This window comes from Sphaerodactylus townsendi, linkage group LG13, assembly GCF_021028975.2.
Source record: "Sphaerodactylus townsendi isolate TG3544 linkage group LG13, MPM_Stown_v2.3, whole genome shotgun sequence".
NCBI lineage: Eukaryota > Metazoa > Chordata > Lepidosauria > Squamata > Sphaerodactylidae > Sphaerodactylus > Sphaerodactylus townsendi.
Window position 1 is genome coordinate 24462548 of NC_059437.1, and position 22056 is coordinate 24484603.

The following is a 22056-nucleotide window of genomic DNA, read 5'->3' on the forward strand; positions in this document are numbered from 1 at the left end:
AACAAATCTAGTGTAAATATAAATATTTATTAAGTGTTATAGCCACAAGCCTTAATAACATAACATAAAAATCCATAAAAGTGATACAGTAAAATAAAAATATGCAATAAGATAAAAGACAATCATCAATTCCACAGACAAAAACAGGACTGACCTTTTCCTTAATTTAACTGACAGATGAATAAAAGAGGCAACCCTATATATAATCACTAGGTTTTCATCTACCAAAAGAAAGCAGATGTGATTCTCATTTGATTCCACAGACTGTGGAATAACATGGCTCAATCTAGATGAAATATTGTCATATAATGGGCAATAGAAAAAATTGTGGTCAAGGTCTTCTCCGTGGTTACAGGCACATAGGCAGAAATGAAGATCAGGAGAGATTTTACTATATCTGCCCTGAATGTAAGTCGAGGGCATTGTCTGAAATTGAGTACTCATAAATGCTGTTCTTAGTGATATATCCATAAGCTCAGATAAATATCGTGAGAATTTTTTAACTGGCTCAAAGGGAGAATAGCATTTCAAAAACTTTGAATTCTGAGCAAACTGAATGTCCTGACATGCTTCCTTATCATTCGCCCATTCACAAATTTTATTATAGTTCCAGGTTTTAATAGTCTCGAGGGGAGGTAAATCATAAAGTTGTAGATTAGGAGTCAAGACCTTGAACCAAGAAGAAGAAGAAGAGTTTGGATTTATATCCCCACTTTCTCTCCTGCAGGAGACTCAAAGGGGCTTACAATCTCCTTGCGCTTCCCCCCCCCCTCACAACAAACACCCTGTGAGGTGGGTGGGGCTGAGAGAGCTCCAAAAAGCTGTGACTAGCCCAAGGTCACTCAGCTGGCATGTGTGGGAGTGTACAGGCTAATCTGAATTCCCCAGATAAGCCTCCACAACTCAAGTGGCAGAGCTGGGAATCAAACCCGGTTCTTCCAGATCAGAGTGCACCTGCTCTTAGCCACTACACCACTAAGAGTTTTTCTTGAGGTAAAAGTGATACCCAGCAGTGTATTAGAAGTACTAGCCAATCTGAGGTAAAATCGCCACTGTTTAGATAACCCTTCTTGGACATGTGGAATTCTGAGCATGGTGGATGCAGGAACAAAACAGCTGCCACAAAATGGCTGTTGCAAGAGTCATAACATGATTGCCACAACTTAATTTCAGTAACACAGTGCAGATCCTTTTGGTGGCAACATTTTAAAAAATCTGCAAAACCAAGCAAATCTCCTATAGTCAATCAGAAGTCTTGCTGGGCAAAAGCCCAACTTGGCTGCACTCACTTCCTAAAAGCAGTTGGCGGGCACCAGAAAAGGTGTTGGCAGGTACCATGGTACCCAGAGGCACCATGCCAGGGATCCCTGCCCCATTCTAACCACAATGCCACAATGGGAAAGGAATAAAGTACAGCAATAATGTAAAACCACATTGCAATAAAGCACAATTTCGCCTCCTTTCAGATCTTGGAAAGAAAATATTAGAATAAAGACAGGAGATAAACTTTATCTCTTTAAAGAAAAGTTGGGGGATATTACCCGTATATATTCCAGCCAGTGAGTACTCTCCACATTGGACAGCCACCGAGACTCATCAATTGTAGGGTAAACTATTTCCTTCAGCTTGCGAAGTGATTCTCTCATCACATGGATATTTGGGATCTCCAAGAAGATCAGCTCGACATTTGGATAGGCACTTTCACTTTCATATCCCCCACCTTTTGCCTGCAAACACAAATCTATATAAATTATTTAAATAATTTCAGGGTTTCAACAATAAATATCTAACAACTAGTTCTTGATAACAGTGCATCATCAATAGTGAACTTTAGCTACAGACACCTTGGTAATATTTTGTATGTTTTCCTAAAAGTCCACTTTCAAGCTACACCAAAAAAGTCTTTTGCTTGGTCTGTCAAGGAACTTTCATACTGGAACATGAAACATGTATCTTCTTCTGTCATAGGCCAACTGTATATATCTTCCTTCCTTCCAGGCCAGGTATAAATAGCCAATAACATCTGCCCATCAAATTGAAGCTCTCTCCCTGCATAGGACTGTGGGTTGAATTACTGTCCTAAGTCTGCTTTATTCCATGTGATGAGCTCTCAACTTTCTTCTCCCAAGAGACTTGTATGTCAAAATATAGATTTCAATTTACCTGAATGCACAAATCTGACTCTCTTGTTACTTAAGGAGCCCAGAGTAGGATAGTATTTGTGTTTTGTCTGGATATCTTCTTTAGGGAGCGCAGACAATGCAGCTTCCAAGTTGGAAGAAGCTCAGTGGACTGAGAAGTTCTTGGAAATAATTTGAAAACAAAGCAATGTACCTACATTTATATTTGGCACAAATCAGTGTAGAAATGCCCCCTTCATGCTGTTGATTATTATTTTCTGTTCTAATGTTACTGAATGCCAAGTAAATGTCTGATTTTCCTTTTAGGAAATAAACCCTTTCTTTAAAATGCAAGATTCGGGTTATGAGAATAAGAGTGTGCCTACCCATGCTCTATGAAAGTCTCTGCCTCTTAATATTGGGGAAAGGGGTTAATTTTTAAGCAGTCTCCTAAAATCCACAGTTGTCAAGTCTTAGAGTTAGACCTTGAAAAACAGAAGTGGTGGAAGCATATGGATTTTTGTTTTAAAATCCCTGGAGTGGCTCAGGAAAGACAGCACAGTTAAGAAAGCAGGAATTTGGCCTGGAAAGCACTCTGCCTAATTACAGAAACCAGGACGCCCATCTGTTATGACAAACATCAGAACACATTTTTTAAATTATCCATGAATTCTTAGAGGTAGTTTTAAGTGCAAGCTTTTTAAGAATTGCTTCCTGCATGATCTCACGCCATGCCCTTGCTAAGAAAGATAGCAGTTTTAGTAACCCGTTAATTCTTATCTTGAAGTTAAAGTACCTCAGAAAACTCTCCAGTGTTTGAGTGGGAATTTATTTTAATTGCTAAGCTTTGTATTATACAAGTTTTAGATCATTAGCCACAGCTCGTGTTATTTTACTTCACAGACAGAATAATGTCAAAGTAAGAAATGTATTATATGTACCTGCCAAGTTTTGCTAGACTCATGCAAGTTCTTTATTCTTGGGGGAAATTATTTTGAAGTCTGTGAACTGAATCCAGGGCAGGAGATTAGGTAAGAAACTCTCATGTACTGAGCCTCTCTAAACCCAGACTCTAAAATCAGATTTGTGTTGACTTAGTAGGATCATTTACCTGTTATGGATTTACATGTGATAGTGGAATCAATTATTTTTAGATAATAATACAATATAATAATGAATTTATTTCTCATGAATGTCATATTTACTGGTTCTGTATGCTTATTCCTTATATCATATGATCTTCTGTCCTAAATATGCAAGCATCAGATATTTGCTGCCACAAGCTACATTTAACTAAGCACTAATTTGCTCAGCCAATTCCGGAATTGCCCTACTTCTAAACAGTAAAAAAACAGAGGTATTGGAAAAGACTGCAAAATTTCTTTTACAAGTGATTGTTATACGTACTCAAGAACAACATAAGATAACTTTTGTCTGTTCCTTATATCAGTATTTTTATTGAGTGCCTGCTTAGTAAAAGAGTTAAACTTTATTTTAATAAAGCAAATTCACTAAAAATGCTTCTGCTTGGTTGGCTGAGGATTTCAGTGCCTTGGCCTCTATAAATTATATAGTACTGTCCAAGTCAAATTCCTCTCACAAGAGTGCCTGACAGACCTGATTATAAAAGTGCATTGTTTTATCTTGTCAGGAAAGAACATATGTTTCCAAGTGACCAAACTCAGAGTAATCACTTAATTAGGAATTAATTAAATTATTTGTTACACCCCCGTATCTCATCCCAGTACTATCCCTGAATATTTTACCTTATTTGTATCTGCAACACTGTTCTGTCTGGCATCAAAGATGAAAAGCTTGTGGGACTGAGCATTGGCGTCCATGATTGTTTGCAAATATTTCTCATCTTCTTTGCAGCGTTTGTCATTTGGGCCTACAAGAGGTTGGCTGCAACGTGTGATGGTGGCCTGACTCTCAGGGTGAATCCAGGATAACACCTAAAGTTTAAGAGGAAATGGAAAAACCACAGAGGTTTCTACACATCCAAAGATAATTACTGGCACACTAGCTGCCCTCTTTCCTCCACAGGAAACCATATCTACTTTTGACACTGGGGAGATTTGTCAAGGGGATGGGCCTGCCTGCCTGCCATTTGGCCTCTGAAAAATTAAAAATCTCACCATGCATACTAACAGGCCTTGGCCATGTGTAAAAACCCAGCTCTATGAATCCATGTCTTTGTTAAGAAAATGTTTATTACATATAATTATATTTCCTAGAGGTTAGAATTTACTGTCTATAAAAACAAAACAAGTACTAGCTTGGCTAAAAAAATTCAAACTGGGAAGGATTCTAATATGTGGGTCCCCTCAAAAACCCACAACTAACAGAACCCACTGAACTTATCACTAGAATTCGCAAAGTGCTTTTTTTTTTTGCACAATAGTAATTTAAGTATTTATGTGTTACACTTCAGCTCCCCGATTGGTGACGTTTTTCTGCATTCCCTTCCATGTCACCCACAGGCTTGGTTTACTTAGAAGCTTTCTGGGAATAAACAGCTGTCTAGATCTGATCAATGTTCACACAGGAATGTAGAAAGTGTGGAAGCAGCTGTGAGTGGCATGAAAGTGGACAGGGGGGTGAATCCGGATACCCATACCCATGCCACTTGCTGCTGTTACCATACCACACCACCCACTTTCTACCGTCGCATTAATGCAGAAACACTGATGCAATAATAACTGTGCTAGCCCCTCTAGCCCAGCAATGCCCAGCAAAGCTATACCACGGTTTTGATATTAAAAGAAAAAGCAGTTATAGGACAAAAAAGGAGGGAGGTAATATGTAGAGTTTAACCCCACTCCCATCTGCAGAAGCCATACTGCTTTTCTCGGTTCAAACCAGGACAAAGGATGTTTTCCCTTAATTTGATTTAAACAAGGTATCCCTGACAGCCCTACAAGTCGTGTTTGGAATCAGCACAGTGTCATATGGAGGCTTCCCAAAAATGGGTGGGGATGCTGCTCTGTCCTGAGGGGGAAATCCCCATGAGGAAGCAACTGGATGTCATAAAATACACCACAACCTTATACAGCAACATTCTTTTTTAACCAAACAGACTTACTTACTGGAACTCTGCCTTTTGCCCTGAATGCTGCTACTCTAGAGAGGTCATCATCTTTTACACTAGCTGGCACAACAAGGATGGCAGGATACGTATCACAAAATTCATACATACTATTAATTTTAGAAAATTTCCAGCTCTCGTTTGGTAATCCCTGCAGAGAAACAAAGTTTTTTTCATTAGTGCTTTTTAAAGAAACCAGATTTTATAGAGCTAAATTTAGGCCCTTTCCGCACAGGCCAAATGAAGTGTCCCAGGGATGGAAAAAATGCCGTCCCTGGGAGAGCGTTCGCATGGTTGGCGTTGCTGCATCGCAGCAGCGCCGTCCTGCCTTTCCCCGGGTGGCGTGAAGCCGTCCCTGACAACCTCACTCATTGAGCGAGGTTTTCAAAAAACCGCGTCTTCCCAGCGGTGCGGTGCAAACCGCACCGAAGGAAAGCCTTTCATTACTCCCGCTCACCCGCTCTCTCCAGCGGCCGTTGTGGAGGACCGTAGGGACCGGCTTCACACCGTCCTCCCACTCGTCGGAGGGCAGCGTGGATATCCCGCAGCCCTCCAGAGTGACATCACTGGATGAGGCAGGTGAAGTGGGGAGGGCAACCGAAAGAAATTCATTGCCTCCACCAGCATAAATTATGCTGGTGGAGAAGCGCTGCCGCAGCCGTACAGAAAGACCTTAGAACCTACTAAGAATAACATACTGAACTTTTAAACTAAAATATATATATAACACTCCAAAGTATTTTTCTTTTGGTATAGGGATTCTGAAAATGATGCACATTCATTATTTACCATTTGCATATGAGCAGATTTGAAGTTTGAAGAATGACTATATTAGAAGCTCTACTTGCTCACAAACACAACTAGCTGGATAGGGAGCCTGCTTTCAGTAACAGGAAGATCTGTAACTCTCCTGGCATGTTGGTTGATTATGTAACATATGAAAAAGATGACATCTGAATCTGCTTGTTTTCCTCTTCCCTCTATGACCTCTTTGAATGATAATGAGCAAAAGGGGATGCAGCAACATTTCAACCCAGAACAAACCAGGTAACCAGAGAGGCAAACCTCGCTTTTTCTCACATATTTTCAAAGAATCCTTTTTGAATGATGACAGTTGGATTATAGGCCATTATTTTATACTTCACATTGCCCTGAGAGCACTTGTGTAGTAAATAAAATAAGCACACTTGGAAAAAAATATGATGACCTCTTGAGCTTGCACAATTATGCATACAGTTTCCTGTGAATGTGAGTAGACATGCCCCACTGACCACAACAAAAGAGAAAGACAGATCACGTGCATAGAGTTTAACCACCTAAAATGTACACATGCAAACATCAGCTCCAGAAGTGACACTGGAACAATTAGTTTGTGAAAGCAAGGAGCCAATGGCAAAGCTGCATCCAATCAGCTCCCCACCTTTCTCACCCCCTCCCCAAGAGACAAAAAATCAGGAACTAGATGATTCACCTGGATTATGTTAGCCATATGCTGGCAAGTTTCATGGTTCAGATTTCTAATATGTTTGTGGATATTCAGAGGAAAAATAAGTACAGAAAATCATTTTAAAATTTGAATATTTTCACTACCTACCTGCCTTTTATATTCCGCCATAGGATCATAAACTTTCCAGCCATTAATAGGAAATTTTTCTTTATAGCTGAATGCAAACAGTGGCTGAATACAGTAAAACAAAAGCGCACATTACTACACATATTTCTTCATTTCTCAACAGAATCCACGGGTTCATTTTATCATGAATTTCAAGACTCCGGAGTGTTCAATCAATCATTTTAAGCACAGTTTACAATTCTGCATTTATTAATGACCAAAGCAAGAGATCTCTCCATTCCAATGTTATTTATTTAGAATCAGACGTATAGATATCAATGAAATTTCACTTTAATAATGCTTAGGAGGGTAGCCTTAATTCCTTCATTTCCTCCACGACAAACAGTTTGTGCCACAACAGTGACAATAAGCAATCAGCAGACTAATACATCTTGCAGACTGTTTGATTTTCTACATCTTTCCGCTTATATTCTGAAGAAGAGAATTCCAGAACAGAATACTTACCATCCCATGAGAAAGAGGAAATGCTCGTGTAATAAGGTTCTGAAAAATCTCCAGTCTATGTTCTTCCTGTTTGTAGGCAAACCGCAAATTTCTCATATCCTGTCAAAGAGACAGTTAGACAATGTATCTTAAGTGTCGGTATAAATACAGAAATTGCACCAGTTAAATCAAAATGAAAGAGTTTACACTGTCAACTTGTACAAAAGAGTCCCTCCTCTTAATCCAGCAAAATCTCAATCTGAAGTTCAGTTACTAACACTCCCATGTGAACAAGCTACACCAATACATTCAGCAGACAGGTGAAGGAAACACACATCACCTGTAGCAGAAGCAATAGTCATTACATTAAATAGTCATTACATTACATTAAAAAGGATTGTCTCATGAAAACACACATCAAATCATTGGAAGAAAAAAGTGCTTTATGATGTATGAAAGGATGCTGCCTTAGGCTCTATCTAAGAGTTTCTGTTAGTCAAACTGACATTTTATTCAAAACACTCTCTCTCTCTCTCTCTCTCTCTCTCTCTCTCTCTCTCTCTCTCTCTCCCCCTCTACCATATATTGTGTTTAGGATTCTCTTAATTGACCTTTTCCTTCCATCAGTATGAATATTCTATAACATGACACCAGCTAAGGCAGGAAATTGGTAGAGTTCACAAGGAACAAACAAGCAACACCCTCTGATATACAAATACACATCAAGAGAGGATTAAACACGAAGGAGCAACTATTTGGATACCAGTATGTTTTCCTAAATTTATACCTTGCAAACAATTTCTATACCACAAGAGTTATCTCCATGGCTCTGCACTCCAATCTTTTCAACCCTGTTTATCACTCCAAGAGGAACATCAAGTACAAAATGGGGTTCCTGAAATTTGAAAAAAGTAAACATCTCTTTATTATTACAGTGGTCAGAAATATTTAATATAGTCAACATGAGATAAGATTACACATTTAACAGTGGAATTCAAAAACATTAGAAAAATATGGCTCTTTAACATGAGCAGAAAGGAAAAAGAACTCACCCTTTCAACATTCTTGAAATACATTTTGAAATCTGTCACTGTCATCGTACCACTGATGGCTCCAATAAATGGACATATATACATGACATCTTTAGCTGGTAAAAATAAGGATTAATGCTTGTTACTCCTTTATAGTATTCTTCTTTATAGTATTCTTCTTCTTCTTACACACACACATACACAAACAATATTTCATGCAAGGAAACTGCTAAACTTTCAAATACCTTTTTAGAATGATATCATCATAGAAAAACTGGTTTCATGTAGTGAAATATTTCACAAGACCCATAATAGTCATTTTGGGGGTCCTGAAAATTACATGAAAAAACCTGGTGGAGTTCGCTGGTCACCTGGTGGAGCTCTGGTCAGTGTCTTGATGGCAATAATTTCTACAACAGCTCTAACTGAAACTCAGCCAGCTGAAAGTAGAAGGATGCTGAAGCTGCCATCCTCCAGTATTTATGTATTTATTTAGTTATTGGATGTATAGTCTGGAGAAAATCAACCAGAGGGAGGGAGGAAATCAAGGAAGGGGTCACAAGAAATTTCCTGAGAGAGAAATAAGTGAAGGGACAGGGGAACAAGAAAAGAATGAGGAAGCAGGGGGGGGGGGGTAAAGGAGGGGAGGGAGACCAGTATGTTTACTCCATTCCTCCCAACAACAACTATATTCAACGACAACCCTCAAAGCTGCGTGCATTTGTCATATATTGGGAGAGATTCCACTGTAAGCGGTGAGCAGACATAAAATCCATCTTTTCCTATTTAATAATTTCTATTTTCAGAACATTAGGAGTGGAACAAACAGTGCTTCATAGTCCAGATCCATGACAACACTTTTTGAATAAAAAATGACCCAACGATTTCATTCAGCAATGAGGCACTTCTGAATGTTACAGCAAACAAGTCCCTTGTCTGAGCCAAGGTGGCAAAACATACACTGTCAAGTGCTACCCATTTCCACAAGCAGTATCATTATAATACTGGTTTTATTTACAAGTACAGACTGTTGTTGATCTCTGAAACAAATGGAAAACAGTGTATGCCACATCAGAAATCACAGAGAATGTGTGCCCACATCCTCCCAGGCTGTTTCCTGTCCAGCTAAGCTCATAGCTGTCTATGCCCATTTGGCTCAAAATTCAAAAACTGTCACCAGCTTTCACACATACACGCTGCATCTATGCAACGCACCATGTGCAGACTCCATAGTTTATCTGCAAGAATATCTCAGGACTTCCAGCACCATAAATGGCTGCCACTCTCCTGGAACTACAAGAGAGAAAGGCACTGTGCTCTGGAGAGATGGGATTGGAGGGATGAGAGGCACTGGTGAGCAGCCTCCCTTTCACCCATTGGAGCCATTGGAAATCACTATTTCGGCAAAGGGAAAAGCAGTTTAAACTACTCTGAGCTGTAAGTGATGCTGTTTATTTTCTGAAGAAGAGAAGAAGTGAAAAGGGGAGTTTCACCTGATAACACATACTTCACCCAGCAAGAATTTGCTTCTTAAAACAGATAAGTATAACTGAGTAATGACCCTGATTTATGAACTGTGTCATAACTTTTGCCATGTTGGAATGAAAAACTTTGTCTAGAGGTCTGTTAGTGCAGTAAGCTCTTCCACAATCTAAACAGGTAAAAGCTTAAGAAGCCCTCCTAGAAAAAGGATTTATAGCTCACCCAGAATAAAAGGACGATCTTGATAAAACTGGAAACCGGAGAAAGGGAGAAGAAAACAACAAGCTATTTCTTTAAAAACCCTGGAACAATGGCAGATTCAAAATGAAAAATGAGGGCCATTTCAGATCAAACTATACCCACTCTACCAGACCAAATACAGAGAATTGAATCGGTGCTTATATCACTGAAGAACGATATATCAGAAATGAAAAATAAAATTGATAAAGTTGACAGATGTATGCAAGATATACCAGAATTGAAGAAAAAGATTAGAAGTCTGGCTAAGGATCTGTATAAAGTATCAGATGACTCTAAAATCATAGAAATAAAACTGAAAGTTAACCAGAAGGAAATACAACAGCAGGCACAAAAATTAACTGGTCTGGAGTTAAGACAGAATGAATCTGCGTTGAGAATTCGTGCTTTGCCAGGATTAGATGGAGAAGATCTTTGTAAGGATTTTTTGCCAGAGCTAGCAAAATATATGGCTGTTCCTGTTCCAGAAATGCAGTCAAAGGTGGATAGAATATATTGTATGAAATCACTTGTTGCACACACAAAAAAGGTACCCCAAGACTGCATGCCATTAAGAACAATGAAAGAAGATATGCATTTTAAAAAGAGAATGCAGTATTTGGGGCAGGACTTGATAATCATGAAGGAGCTGTCATGGGAGACAAATTATACCCTTTAAATGGTGGCTACCAGAAGGACTGGTTTTTACCTTCAATGGAACTCAGAAGACCTCTGTTATACAGGAAGCAAGAACATTCAACAGCAAGAATAAAAAAGACTTTTAAAGTATAGTTTATCAGGATGGAAAAGTTAGAAGTTTAGAAAATAAGATGGAAGGGGGAGCTATTGAAACTATTTACAAAATATATTTTAAAAATAGAGGTTATCTGGAGACTACGAAGAACAATAAAATATAGTATAAAATAAAATATAGTATATAGTATATAGTAACAGAATTCTGGATGAAGAGGTAATGGTACAAAGTAGATTGTGTATGTAAATATCTGTACTCAGATCATACAACGAAGGGTACGGGGGAAAAATCTTAGAACAAAAGAGAAAGCTGGTATAAGAAATTTTGATTATCTAATATAGAATGTATCATATATGGTGAAGGCAAGGTGGAAGTCATGTAGTTTTATCTGTTCTTTAATTTGTCATCTATGTTTTTCTTAATCTTTATCAACTTTTATTGTTGTCACAATGGGATAAATCTTTGAGGGACTGAGGGTGACATTTTATTTTTTTCTTATTTTTCTCTCTTTACTCTGTAGAGTGGCTGGTTCACCATCTTGTAGCTTTGTAGATATATAAAAGATAATATATAATAAAAGGAGAATATCTCCACAGTAGCTTCTAATGAGGAGACATCAGCTGATCATCTGTGAAATTAACAGGCAACTAGCTTTTTTAAAAGGATGATCACACAGCAGCCTCAGTATTGCGAAAGCCTTCTCTCACAAAGCCTGCTTTTTCAAAAGTATGGCAATGAATGGCTTGGACAGCACAAAGAACTGATATTTAATTAAGATGTTTGCTGTCACCAGCCAAAGGACCAAGGACAGTGGGGAAAGGGGAGGGGGACATGAGCACCAGCTTGTCCCCAACAAGATGTTTGGGCGTCAGAACCACTCCTACACCTGATCTTCCCTCGTTCTCCTCAACTTCATACCCATCCCATTCTCCCCGTGCACGCTGCTTTTCAGTTTGTATGCCTGAGGGCATGGCTGTTGTTTTATTTTCATTTAGGTACAGCATGTGCGACGAGAAATGTGTTTTGGATTTTAATTGCAGCGAACAAGTCTTTGTCAGAAACATGGAATACAGATGTAATACATTCACAAAGACTTAATACTCACAGATAGCAGTTTTCACTGGGCACTGAGCCAGATATTGCTGCAAGTTATCAGCCTCAAACTACTCTCACTAAGACAACACTACAGGGATAGGCTAACAATTCTGCATCACCAAACACACTTAGAAAATGCAAGGGGATTCAGAGCAGCATTTTTAAAATTCTTTGAACCTCACTGGAAATACTCCACACACAGAGAAACATTGTTTTCCCAATCTCTAAACACTCTTCCATGCTCCAATATATGGTACTTGCACAGGTTTCTTACTGCTTAAATAATTAAATAATAGTATGCATTTAGATTTACACAGCAATTTCAGTGCTCAAAGAACACCACACATATTCTTCCAGTCATCCCTCTCCTGTTGATGAGTACACCCCCATCTGCTGAGAGAACCAACAGAGCAAAAAGGCCTTCCTTGCTGTTCTGTCTCAGCTGTGGAATATACTTAAAGCTGTACACACACATCCAAGGATTATACTGAGCACAAGTCAATCTCATGCCTCACTGATTTCTGCACTAATTTGTAATTAAAATTCTTCTCAGATCTGCTTGCCTCTTGCGCTCTGTAGCTCCAATGGCCCACTCAAATATAAAGGATTAAGGATCCGGAATAAAATTTGACAACTTTATGTACAACTTCTAAAAATATATAAAACCAAATAAATAATGTTTTTTATTTTATGTACAACCACAAATAACAATGCCACCACAATCACTCAGTACTTCACCTACCGATAGCTTTAATTGATTCTCCAGGAATAAGTGGAGCCTCTTCCATCTGGGCGAGTTTGTTTCCATCTCTCAATGCCTGGCAGAAAGCCAATGCTAGAAGTAAATCTCACATTCCATCTGCACAACTTCAATACACAATTATGAGAAGGTGCTCTTGCTAGGAAGTTTACAGGAGACAAACAAATCATAGCCTCTCCCCCCTCTTCAAAACATGATGTGTTAACACCATGGGCCTGCACAGACTTAATCATAGCTAAGAGATCAGGGACAAGCCATGCAATTATGCACTCCTGATACTTGGTATTTAGGGGAAAAATTCTTCTGTTTGCTTTAACTGAACTTAAGATGCTCCATCAAGCGATGGCAGTTAAAGCAAACTGGAGTTTGAAAGCAGCTTGGAACCCTGGTTAAGGACGAACTGTGGTCAACTTTAAGCACAGGCCCAGTTGCTGCCAATGAAGCCACAGCTAAAGTACAAGGAATGTGCAATCCTGCAGCTGGCCCTGACCTTTTCCTTGTGGTTAAGCAAGACTCTATGAAGCATCAGACACCACAGAGCCCAGATTTGCAGCTAATTATGTATTTACTGTATAACCGCACAGACACATAAAACACGTATTAGCAGCAAAGCATTTACACAAAGATGCAATAACTACCCTAGTTTTATTTAGCGCAAGCAAGCACAAGCAAACATTCTGCAAATATTTTGAACAGCAAGAAACTTTCACATGCATCTCCCAAAATATGTTACAGCATCACATTTTACAAGAACAGCGGAGCAGGAAGAAAGTGGTTTGGGGGTGAGGGTGGGAGTTTAGCCACTCAGTGATGTTTCAGACATTTAGGACTACTTTTTAAGACAAATTATTAATAAGGTTCCTAAAAGACATTCTGTCAAATTATTATGTAAAGAATGTCATTTCTTCTCTTAAACACATGCTCAGAAAGAACAATAACCGAGCACTTTCAGAGAGATTATTGAATTGCTAATTTGTTCTGGTGACACCAACTGAAAAATGAGTAGAAAAGAGAAGGAGGGGATTTTCCTCCTCAGAGTTTGTATTCTACCTCTGTTCTTGAAGTTTCAATGGAACAGACTCCACACTAACTCTTATCTATTATCCAAGTCCAGATGTTACCTTGACAATTTAGAGCAACAGGTATTATTTTTAGGGAAACAAAGGCCCAAGGGCTTGGTTTGTTTGTTTTTGAGAGAGAGAATATACAGTATTTTACTGTAGCATTTCAAATTTGCAAGATAAAAAATTCTGGCACAAGTAAAAATCCAGTTAATGTTATATAAAATATGCACAGATGCTCACAATGTGGCACAATTCTGGTTTAAAACAAGGACTAATATTGCAATCTTTTTCATAGTTACTTTCCTCTATAAACAATTGATTTTGATGAGAGAGATATATCTATATCATGCTTTTCTTAGTAACACGATTCCCTTGTTTTCTTGAATAAATCAGCAATTTATCACTGTGATATTACATGTGAAATTACTAATATTACATCCGACGTACTATAATTTATACTACTTATCCTATGTTAAGTGATGCAATTAAATTACTGATTCATTAACGGCATATTTAAAATGAAGACTAATAGGATTTTAATGACACTCCGCTTTCCCAGGCTTCATCGCAAATCTGCACGCATCATTTGTCACAACACATTTAAGATTATTTTCAAAACTACATATGATTTTTTAAAATCCAGACCCTGCACTATCTTCAAATATCACCAGTACTGGTGGCGTAATGTTTTAATTTGTTAACAAGCTCATTGACTGGTTAAATGGTAGCTAATAAGACTGGTCTTATTCAACACTTCAGAATTCTACAAGCTAAAGTGTATTATACATTTTATTTATAATCTTTTTATTATTCAGATCTCAAGATCCACATGCCCAAGAGGATTCTGAGGGTCTTTTTAAAGTACATACATTCCTTTATTAATCTGGTCACCAAACCTAATCTTAGAACCCTAAAGAAATCCAGTTTGATCATTTTGAAAAACTTGAAAAATTTTGGCCTATTATATGCCCAGCTATGATGACAGGATAATAAGTGGAAGAAACCTGGCCATGCAATCTCAGCAGCTCAGATATATGATGAAAGTCAGGTGAAGACTTTAGTTTAGCCCAATGCAAAAGCATTTTTTTGTTGCAAAATTGAGGACATAATTATGATGTATATCGCCCTGAGCCTACTGGGGAGGGCAGTCTAAAAATATAACAAACAAACAAGCAAATAAATAAATATAATAAACCTGAATGACAGAAAACTGATTGGCCATTGAACCAAACAGCCTTGAATGCACCTATGCTTGGTGATGAAGACGGTTCCGAAGGGAATATGATAGACAAGGAGCTTCCTCGGAAGATACTGACCATGTTGATTCGCAAAAAAAGTAAATAATTAGATAACAGGATAAGCAGGAAAAGTTTTCTGCTTCTGCTGAGAAAGGAAGTCATGTCTCTGATAGATGAAAACTTTACCAAAGGTTCAGAGCAAGACACAGCTTTAGTGAGAAGCCTTTTGTCCCTCAGCGAAAGGTTCCAATACCTTATCAGTTACAATAATTCTCTTCCTTTTTCTATCTCTTATTGAACAACAGCCTCTTCTGTCTTCTTAGCTGCATCTTCCCTTGTGTTCTCTGCTCAACACTGGTCCCTCTTAAACTGTGCTTTTGTCCCTTTTCCAAGATTTCCTTCAGCCTCCATTTTTTCCAAGTCTACTGGACTCCTGAACTGGTAGCTAAGAATTGTTTGTAACTTAAAAGTATCCAACCCACAGCTTAACTTTTAACTAGATGGGTCGGAGTGATTAGATTACTGAGTACCACATTGTTATGTAGCTATCTGCTATCTACCTTAATTACTCCTTTTCACAGTCCATGTGTCATATTTGTCTGTCCTCATGTACTATTTTTGTTCATATATTTCTTTTATTTGCTCATGATTTACATTGTGCCTAGTGAACATTTTAATTCATTTTAATATAAGTGAATCTGTGCTTGTTTTCTTCTGGACATTATTTACCTATTGGGACAAGTTAGGATCCAGATATTCATCTCTCCTTGTTTTAACTTGATATTTTAATTCCTCTGCTTTTAATCATGTATATTTATATTTTGAAATCTAACTTGGGCATTATAAACATGGGATATAGACATTTAAATAAATAAATAAATAAATAAATAAATAAATAAATAAATAAATAAATAACTACATAGCAGATCATTTTTGAAACTGAAGAAACATTCAAAAGTAGATTGTGAAATTGCAAAAATCCAACAGAACATGCCAAGGGCAGTTCTTTAGATCTTTAGAGTCTGACTCATATATTTGAGTCAGTAGTGCTAAATTGTTGGACTGTAGTTTATTTACACAGAAATAGCGACAGCCCACTATTTTGCCTGTTTGCACAGATTTTTTTTTAAAAAGGTGAATCACCTGCATAAAAAGTTGCTCTTGCTGAATTCCAGGCAAGAGAGCAGGAAGGAAAAGCTGACTATACTCTGCAGGACAGATGCACTACAGCCGCAGTGGCCGCAATCAACCAACTGGCTACTGTGCTGGAAGCAACTGCATTGCTGCAGGGTTCACATCATCGCTCACTTATTACATGCTCAGTGACAGCAATGTAAGCCAAGGGTTTCTACTGATTCCTGCCAGGCCATGGCATAGTTTGCTGGTCTGTACTCATATTCCTGGTGTGAGTCACTTGTAGTGGAAGAGGATGGCTGCCTGAGTCATTGGTGACTGAGATACACTGGAAAAAATGACTTGGGATATTCTGATATCTTTGAACTTGAGCTGATGGTGTAAAGTGCTGTCAAGTCATAGCTGATTTATGGCCACTCAGCAGGCTTTTCAAGGAAGCGATGAATAGAAGTGGTTTGCCATTGCGTTCCTTTACAGAGTGACCCTGGATTTCGTTGGTGCCCTCCAATCCAAGTATTAACCAGGGCCAATGCTGCTTAGCTTCTGCTCCTGAAATCTGATAAGACAGGGCTAGCCTGAGCCACCAAGGTCAGGGAAAACATGTGATACATGAGGAAGGAATGTTTGCCATGTCAGGGCACAATGTGTATCTAGCATCTGACGTGTGCATACAGATGAGGTTCAACAAACTGATGCCCATACACCACTGGAAGAGGCAAGATTGTGGTTAGCTCTTCAGGTTAATATTTTATAAAGTACAATCTACAATTGTCCGTGACTTTCTCTGTGCATACGGTTTGAAATATACCTTAGTGAACAATACTGAATCTGAATAAAAGAGAGCCCTCGGGAAAAAAGAGTGCCCTAGAAAAAAATATTTCTGTGTAACCCAAAAAACATTTTTAAGATATATCTGAATCTTTTTAGAAGAAAATAAAAAAGAGTTTTCACATATCCAATAACACAGTAACATACTATTTAATCATGGAACAAAAAGTAAGTGAAATTTGCCACCTGATCAACTTCTGCGTCAGAAGGATAACCATTGTGTCCATCCTGTATCTCCTGAATAGCATGATGCAGCAGTGGGCAAGCAGAAGCAATAGGGAAAAAACATGCACATAATAGGTGAAAGGACAGAATTCCTTTTTAAAAATAGAGACAGTAGATACTTTAACATCAATGTACTTTTTGCATCCTGCATTTATCAAGGACCTCAAGCATATATTCTGCCCCTGTAAGATCCAGTTGTCATAAATGAACTGGAACACGTGCCTCCCAATCCCTTCTGGAGTAAGCCCAGATACCAAACAACATGAAGTATGTACTGTCTTTATGAATCAAGCAATCTTTAAAACAACAAAGACAAAATATAGAATATAAAGGAGGCCACATGCTTGAAATAACAGAAGAAACTGATTATAGCATACTATGGTAGCACAGAGAAATGGAGGGGGAGAGAGAAAGAGAAAACCATGCAATTACTTGGATAAAACAGTTAAATAGTTTCCATTTCCAAAGTTTAATTGTCTTGTCAGAAAACCTGCCCGTTAACACAATATCAAAATCAGCAAAATACTCAGGATTAGGCTGTAAGCAAACTTAGTTATTATGTGTCTTAATTTTTTGTAGTTTGTAATATATTCCCAAAAGTATCACTGAGTCACCAAGAATGCCATTTGCCACAATATTCAAAGGTTGACTTCTGCATGCTCATCTGATTTCCACCTTTATTTACGAAGAATCTCTCTAAAGTCTCTGCAGCAAAGTAAAAGATCACTGGAACACATGAGGGATTTCTTTTGCTAATTCTGCAGGGTGGAGGTCAGCTGATTAACAGCTTCCCACCACAAGGCTGTTTCCATCCCAGGTGAGTGCCAGTTAACAAATGTTGACGGGGAGAAACTATTAATAGAAAAAGCAATGCTGCACATTGCTCAGGCTGAAAAATGAAAGCTGATTGTAAATCTTTTGTCACAGGCACAATTTTCTTGGGGCATCATTTTTCAGACAATGTGTATATACCAAATGGGAGGCGTGGGAGAGAAGGGAGTGAAATTGTGGCAGTAGAGCTATATAGCACACTGTCAAGAAAGACCTTTAGTATGTAATAAAAAGCAGTTGTATAGCCTTCTCCACATAACTGGGGATCCTGCTTTTTGGAGAGCCTTCTTGTGTACTTGTATTTTCACCACAACACTGCTCTTCACTACCCCAGATAATGTACACACATTGATATCTCAAAAGGGCTTATATCGATCCAGAAAAATTATGTGATGTGGAGTCTTACCATTTCATTTCAACCCCAGGATTCTCTGAAAGACAGCATACTTCCGCTGTTCTTGATGAAGGCATACCAGACACTCAACATGAAGCTATAAAGCACCTCTGAATTGCAGCATTTCTGACCAATTGGCCAATATACAAACACAACATAACACATAGTTGGCAAGGTGGCTTATTGGACCAGCTTGTTGACTGAGACTGCAGAAATTCCATATGGCTCTCCCTCTGCACCAAATAATTCATATTACACAACAAAGCAGTATTCAACTGGCCTTAAAAAAAGCCAATAGCTAAACTTTTGGATTATAAATGTTTCTCACATTTTTACTTTCATAAGTAATTGATCTTTAAAACACATCTTCCACACACACAGGGATGCAGCTCAAGAGAACAGATGCATTTTCATCATATTCCCAGAGAAGAAAGAAATTCCCAGATGAGACAGAAAATGACAGTTTTGAGGATTCAGAAGCAGAGATGCAGAAGAGAAGGCTGAAGCTGTGCAAACTGTAAAAGAACTATGTCCTAAAACAGTAAGAACTTCAAGATATCTTAAGCTGGATCCAGAGCAAAGACTGTGGACCTTCCTCAATTTCCCTTTCCCTTAAGCAGTTGATTCCCAGGTTCATAGGTGGGAATAATGCACGTTGGCTGGGGGTGGGGTGGGGGGAAGCTGAAGCAGAGGGGTGATGTATTCTCAGCATAGCTACGCTGAGCCTGCACTGACAGAGACACAAAGGGCAATTTTGCCCACTTCCCTCTCCCCACTGCAACTTCATGATCTACCTGGCTATTAGTCCCACTCCTTGGAATCAACTTTCCCAGTAACAAACCAGTAACAACTGCTGGAGTCAAGAAAAAGCAGGGAAGATCCATGACCATCAGCACCTTCCACTGATGAATCACAGTACCCCTTCTATAAACTGGAAAGCCTTTTCACCTTATCCATGTTGAGATTTGCTAATGTTTAATGCTTTGTGCTTCATCATTATTAAAAGACTAGCTGTAAAGCCCAATATACAAACAAGTACAACAGGCTCTAGAAAACTGTTGGTGGGTTAACGGCGCCCACCGAGGGGGCCAACCCCTCCTGCCTTTTCTACCCACTTGGCCCCACATCACCATCTCCCTCCTCGTCCTTGTCCCAGATACCCAAAATTGGCACACAAGGGTTAATGGCACCCACTGAGGGGGGCAACCCCTCCTGTCTTTCCTCTTCCTCCTTACATCACCAGCTCCATCCTCCTTCTCCTCCTGTTCCTGGACACCTGCTCTTCTTCCTGGGCATCTGTATCACAGTTAACAGCGCAGTTGTGGCCACAAGCAGTCAAGACCCTCCTGTGGGGAGTGGCTGACATCTACGCCTGCTCCTCCTCAGGCAGCTGAAGATAGCACAGTGACTGTAATTATTCAGCAGTGAGAGAATAAGCAACCACCACATTCTGCTGTTTTGTTTGTATTTTGTAACCTGTTCTGTGTAAGCCCCGCCCTCAAGCTGTGTGTGAGCCTTTTATATATTAGCAAAGAAGGCCCTTAGTACAAAGAAGCCAACGTAGGTCATAACCAGTTTTCCTTTTCCATGGAAAAGTTTAACTCAGGACTTGCTTGCCAGTTCTCAGTTTCCTAGCACTGCCCAATGGCTGGAGGCAAGCTAGTTCTGAATTAGAGGTGTCTCTAAATTGTTCAGAGCTCCACACACCTTTGGAAGCATTACAACTGGGTGTGCCTTTTCCAATGAAAGCATTAAAGGAGAAGGAGGCAAGAGGAGTAGGTTTGCCATGTGGAATAGACAAAAATATTGAACAAGAAGACAAAACTGTAGCTGTGGTGTAAAACCAGAGTGACCCGAACACCTCATCTACCCTGAACTTATTATGTGGCTTTGCCATGCCTCTTTTAGCCTCAAAACACACACACTTCCATGTGTAATATGGAGACAACACAGGCTTGTTGTAAAGATTACAACAATAAGGTATATGAACTGCTCTGAATATCTGTAAATGCTATACAAATGTCCAGGGTCATCATCATATACCAGAATTTGTTAGCTTTGCAGAAAAATTCTTAGCAGCCCCTCAGTAATCTGTGGCATGTTGACGGGCAGAAAGGAAGGGGATGTCACATCTGGAGTCTGTAACAACCTCCCTGCCTGGTTGCTTGGAGATGAACTTCACTTATCACAGACAACTAGGCCAATAGCCAGTCACATTCTTCTTCTAAGCTCAGTCTTGGTATATTGGGGAACGGAGTATAATTTTAGCATGGAGAAAACACGTGCATACCGTTGTTCTTGGAACCAGCTTTCAGCAGCCTTCCAACCTTCCACAATCTTTACTGATTTGAAACTGAAGGCAGCAAATACTGCATGCAGAGCTTTTATAACCAGAATGAACACCGGAAGACATATTCTAACGAACTGAGAACTGATATAAAGGTTACTGCAGTAATACCTAACTTGGAGCCCAGATTTGAATTTTGCATTAAGCTTCTATGGCAATTATAGTAAAGTGGGCATAAGCAAATGCATGAATAGAGGTCAAACTAAGACATATTGCTTTTTTCTTAGGTTTCTCTTTCCAATATCTTTATCACAGAGAATGCATGAAAACTGCTAATACAGTACTCTGCAGTCCAAAGCATGTAAGCATCAGTTGAGAGGGCCCATTCTGTCAGAATCAATATAATAAAACTTAAGTTAGTACCAAGCATTTCTAACATAACTTAAATATACTGCTCTTTTATATTCTGGCTTTTATTGCTCATGAGAATGTTGTAATGTACATAAAACATTTCTATGGCAAACAAGCTGTTGCATTGCATAGCAAGATGGCCCAACTCATTTAAAGCAACCATTAATGAAGTAGAGAAGAACACTGAGGCACACTGAGTTCTCAACACAGCACAAAAACACAAACAGGTAAGAGGCTGGTTTGCCAATAGCCACATTTAGTCTTACCCTTACAGTAGGCCTCCTGTATACCTGTTAGTTAAAATACAAATATTATCCAACATATCATGTATTTAAATTTTGTCAGGCAGTACCACCCCATGTTCTAGAAGTATTTTAATGAGCACGACGCTGCTTACAGGGTCACATTTCCCAAGATTGAAGTGGAGGGAATCAAGACCTTTTGAGTTTTCAGAGTCTCTTTCATACTTTTAACATTCCCCTGACTCCTTGATTAATTCATTGGTGGATAAAGCCAATCAAAAGACTGAAGTGAGCTAAGGATTAATTACTTTGCAAGCTTATGGTGTAATTATTATTGCGCTACTATTTATCTGCATTTTTAAGAGGAAAAATAACAGCAACAGTGAAAACACAGGTTTGGACTTTGACAACAACATGCAACTATTTTAATTGCTTCTGCACAAAGGGTTGTTGCAAACCAAAAGAAATTGGCATATTCCAATGTAAAAAAACCAGCCACCTGCTTCAATGTGAACAATACCCTCCAAAATTCAGGGTCTCAGTTCCACTGAAACAAATAGGGCTTAAATTAGTTCAGTTGATTCTGGATCATAAATTATTTTGGTATGATTTTAAATAATGCTACTCTTCTAAACTGTAAGTCAGGGCTTCTTGACTTCATGGCCTCTCCTCTTTTTATGATGTTCTTTTGTTTCATATTCTTATTAAGAGTTTATTTCTTATTAACCCCACTCTCAGGGTTAAAAAGCAAAGGGCACCATACTGTAGGACTTGAAGTT

The 22056-nt window shown here is 38.8% G+C and overlaps 1 protein-coding gene across 8 annotated transcripts in view; it reads right to left on the reverse strand.

Annotated features, from left to right (window-relative positions):
• Positions 1-22056, reverse strand: part of MTMR1 (myotubularin related protein 1) — a 46468-nt gene that overhangs the window by 17949 nt on the left and 6463 nt on the right. For 2 of the 8 annotated variants that reach the window (XM_048513939.1, XM_048513938.1), the window contains 10 exons: positions 21302-21325; positions 17074-17124; positions 12606-12681; positions 8317-8411; positions 8052-8159; positions 7286-7384; positions 6803-6886; positions 5210-5359; positions 3887-4075; positions 1542-1727 (listed from right to left, as the gene is read on the reverse strand). In XM_048513939.1, coding sequence (XP_048369896.1) covers positions 1542-1727; positions 3887-4075; positions 5210-5359; positions 6803-6886; positions 7286-7384; positions 8052-8159; positions 8317-8411; positions 12606-12681; positions 17074-17124; positions 21302-21325 — 1062 coding nt within the window. The remainder of the gene's footprint in view (positions 1-1541; positions 1728-3886; positions 4076-5209; positions 5360-6802; positions 6887-7285; positions 7385-8051; positions 8160-8316; positions 8412-12605; positions 12682-17073; positions 17125-21301; positions 21326-22056) is intronic. The other 6 variants (XM_048513941.1, XM_048513940.1, XM_048513943.1 and 3 more) reach the window with 3 other exon arrangements.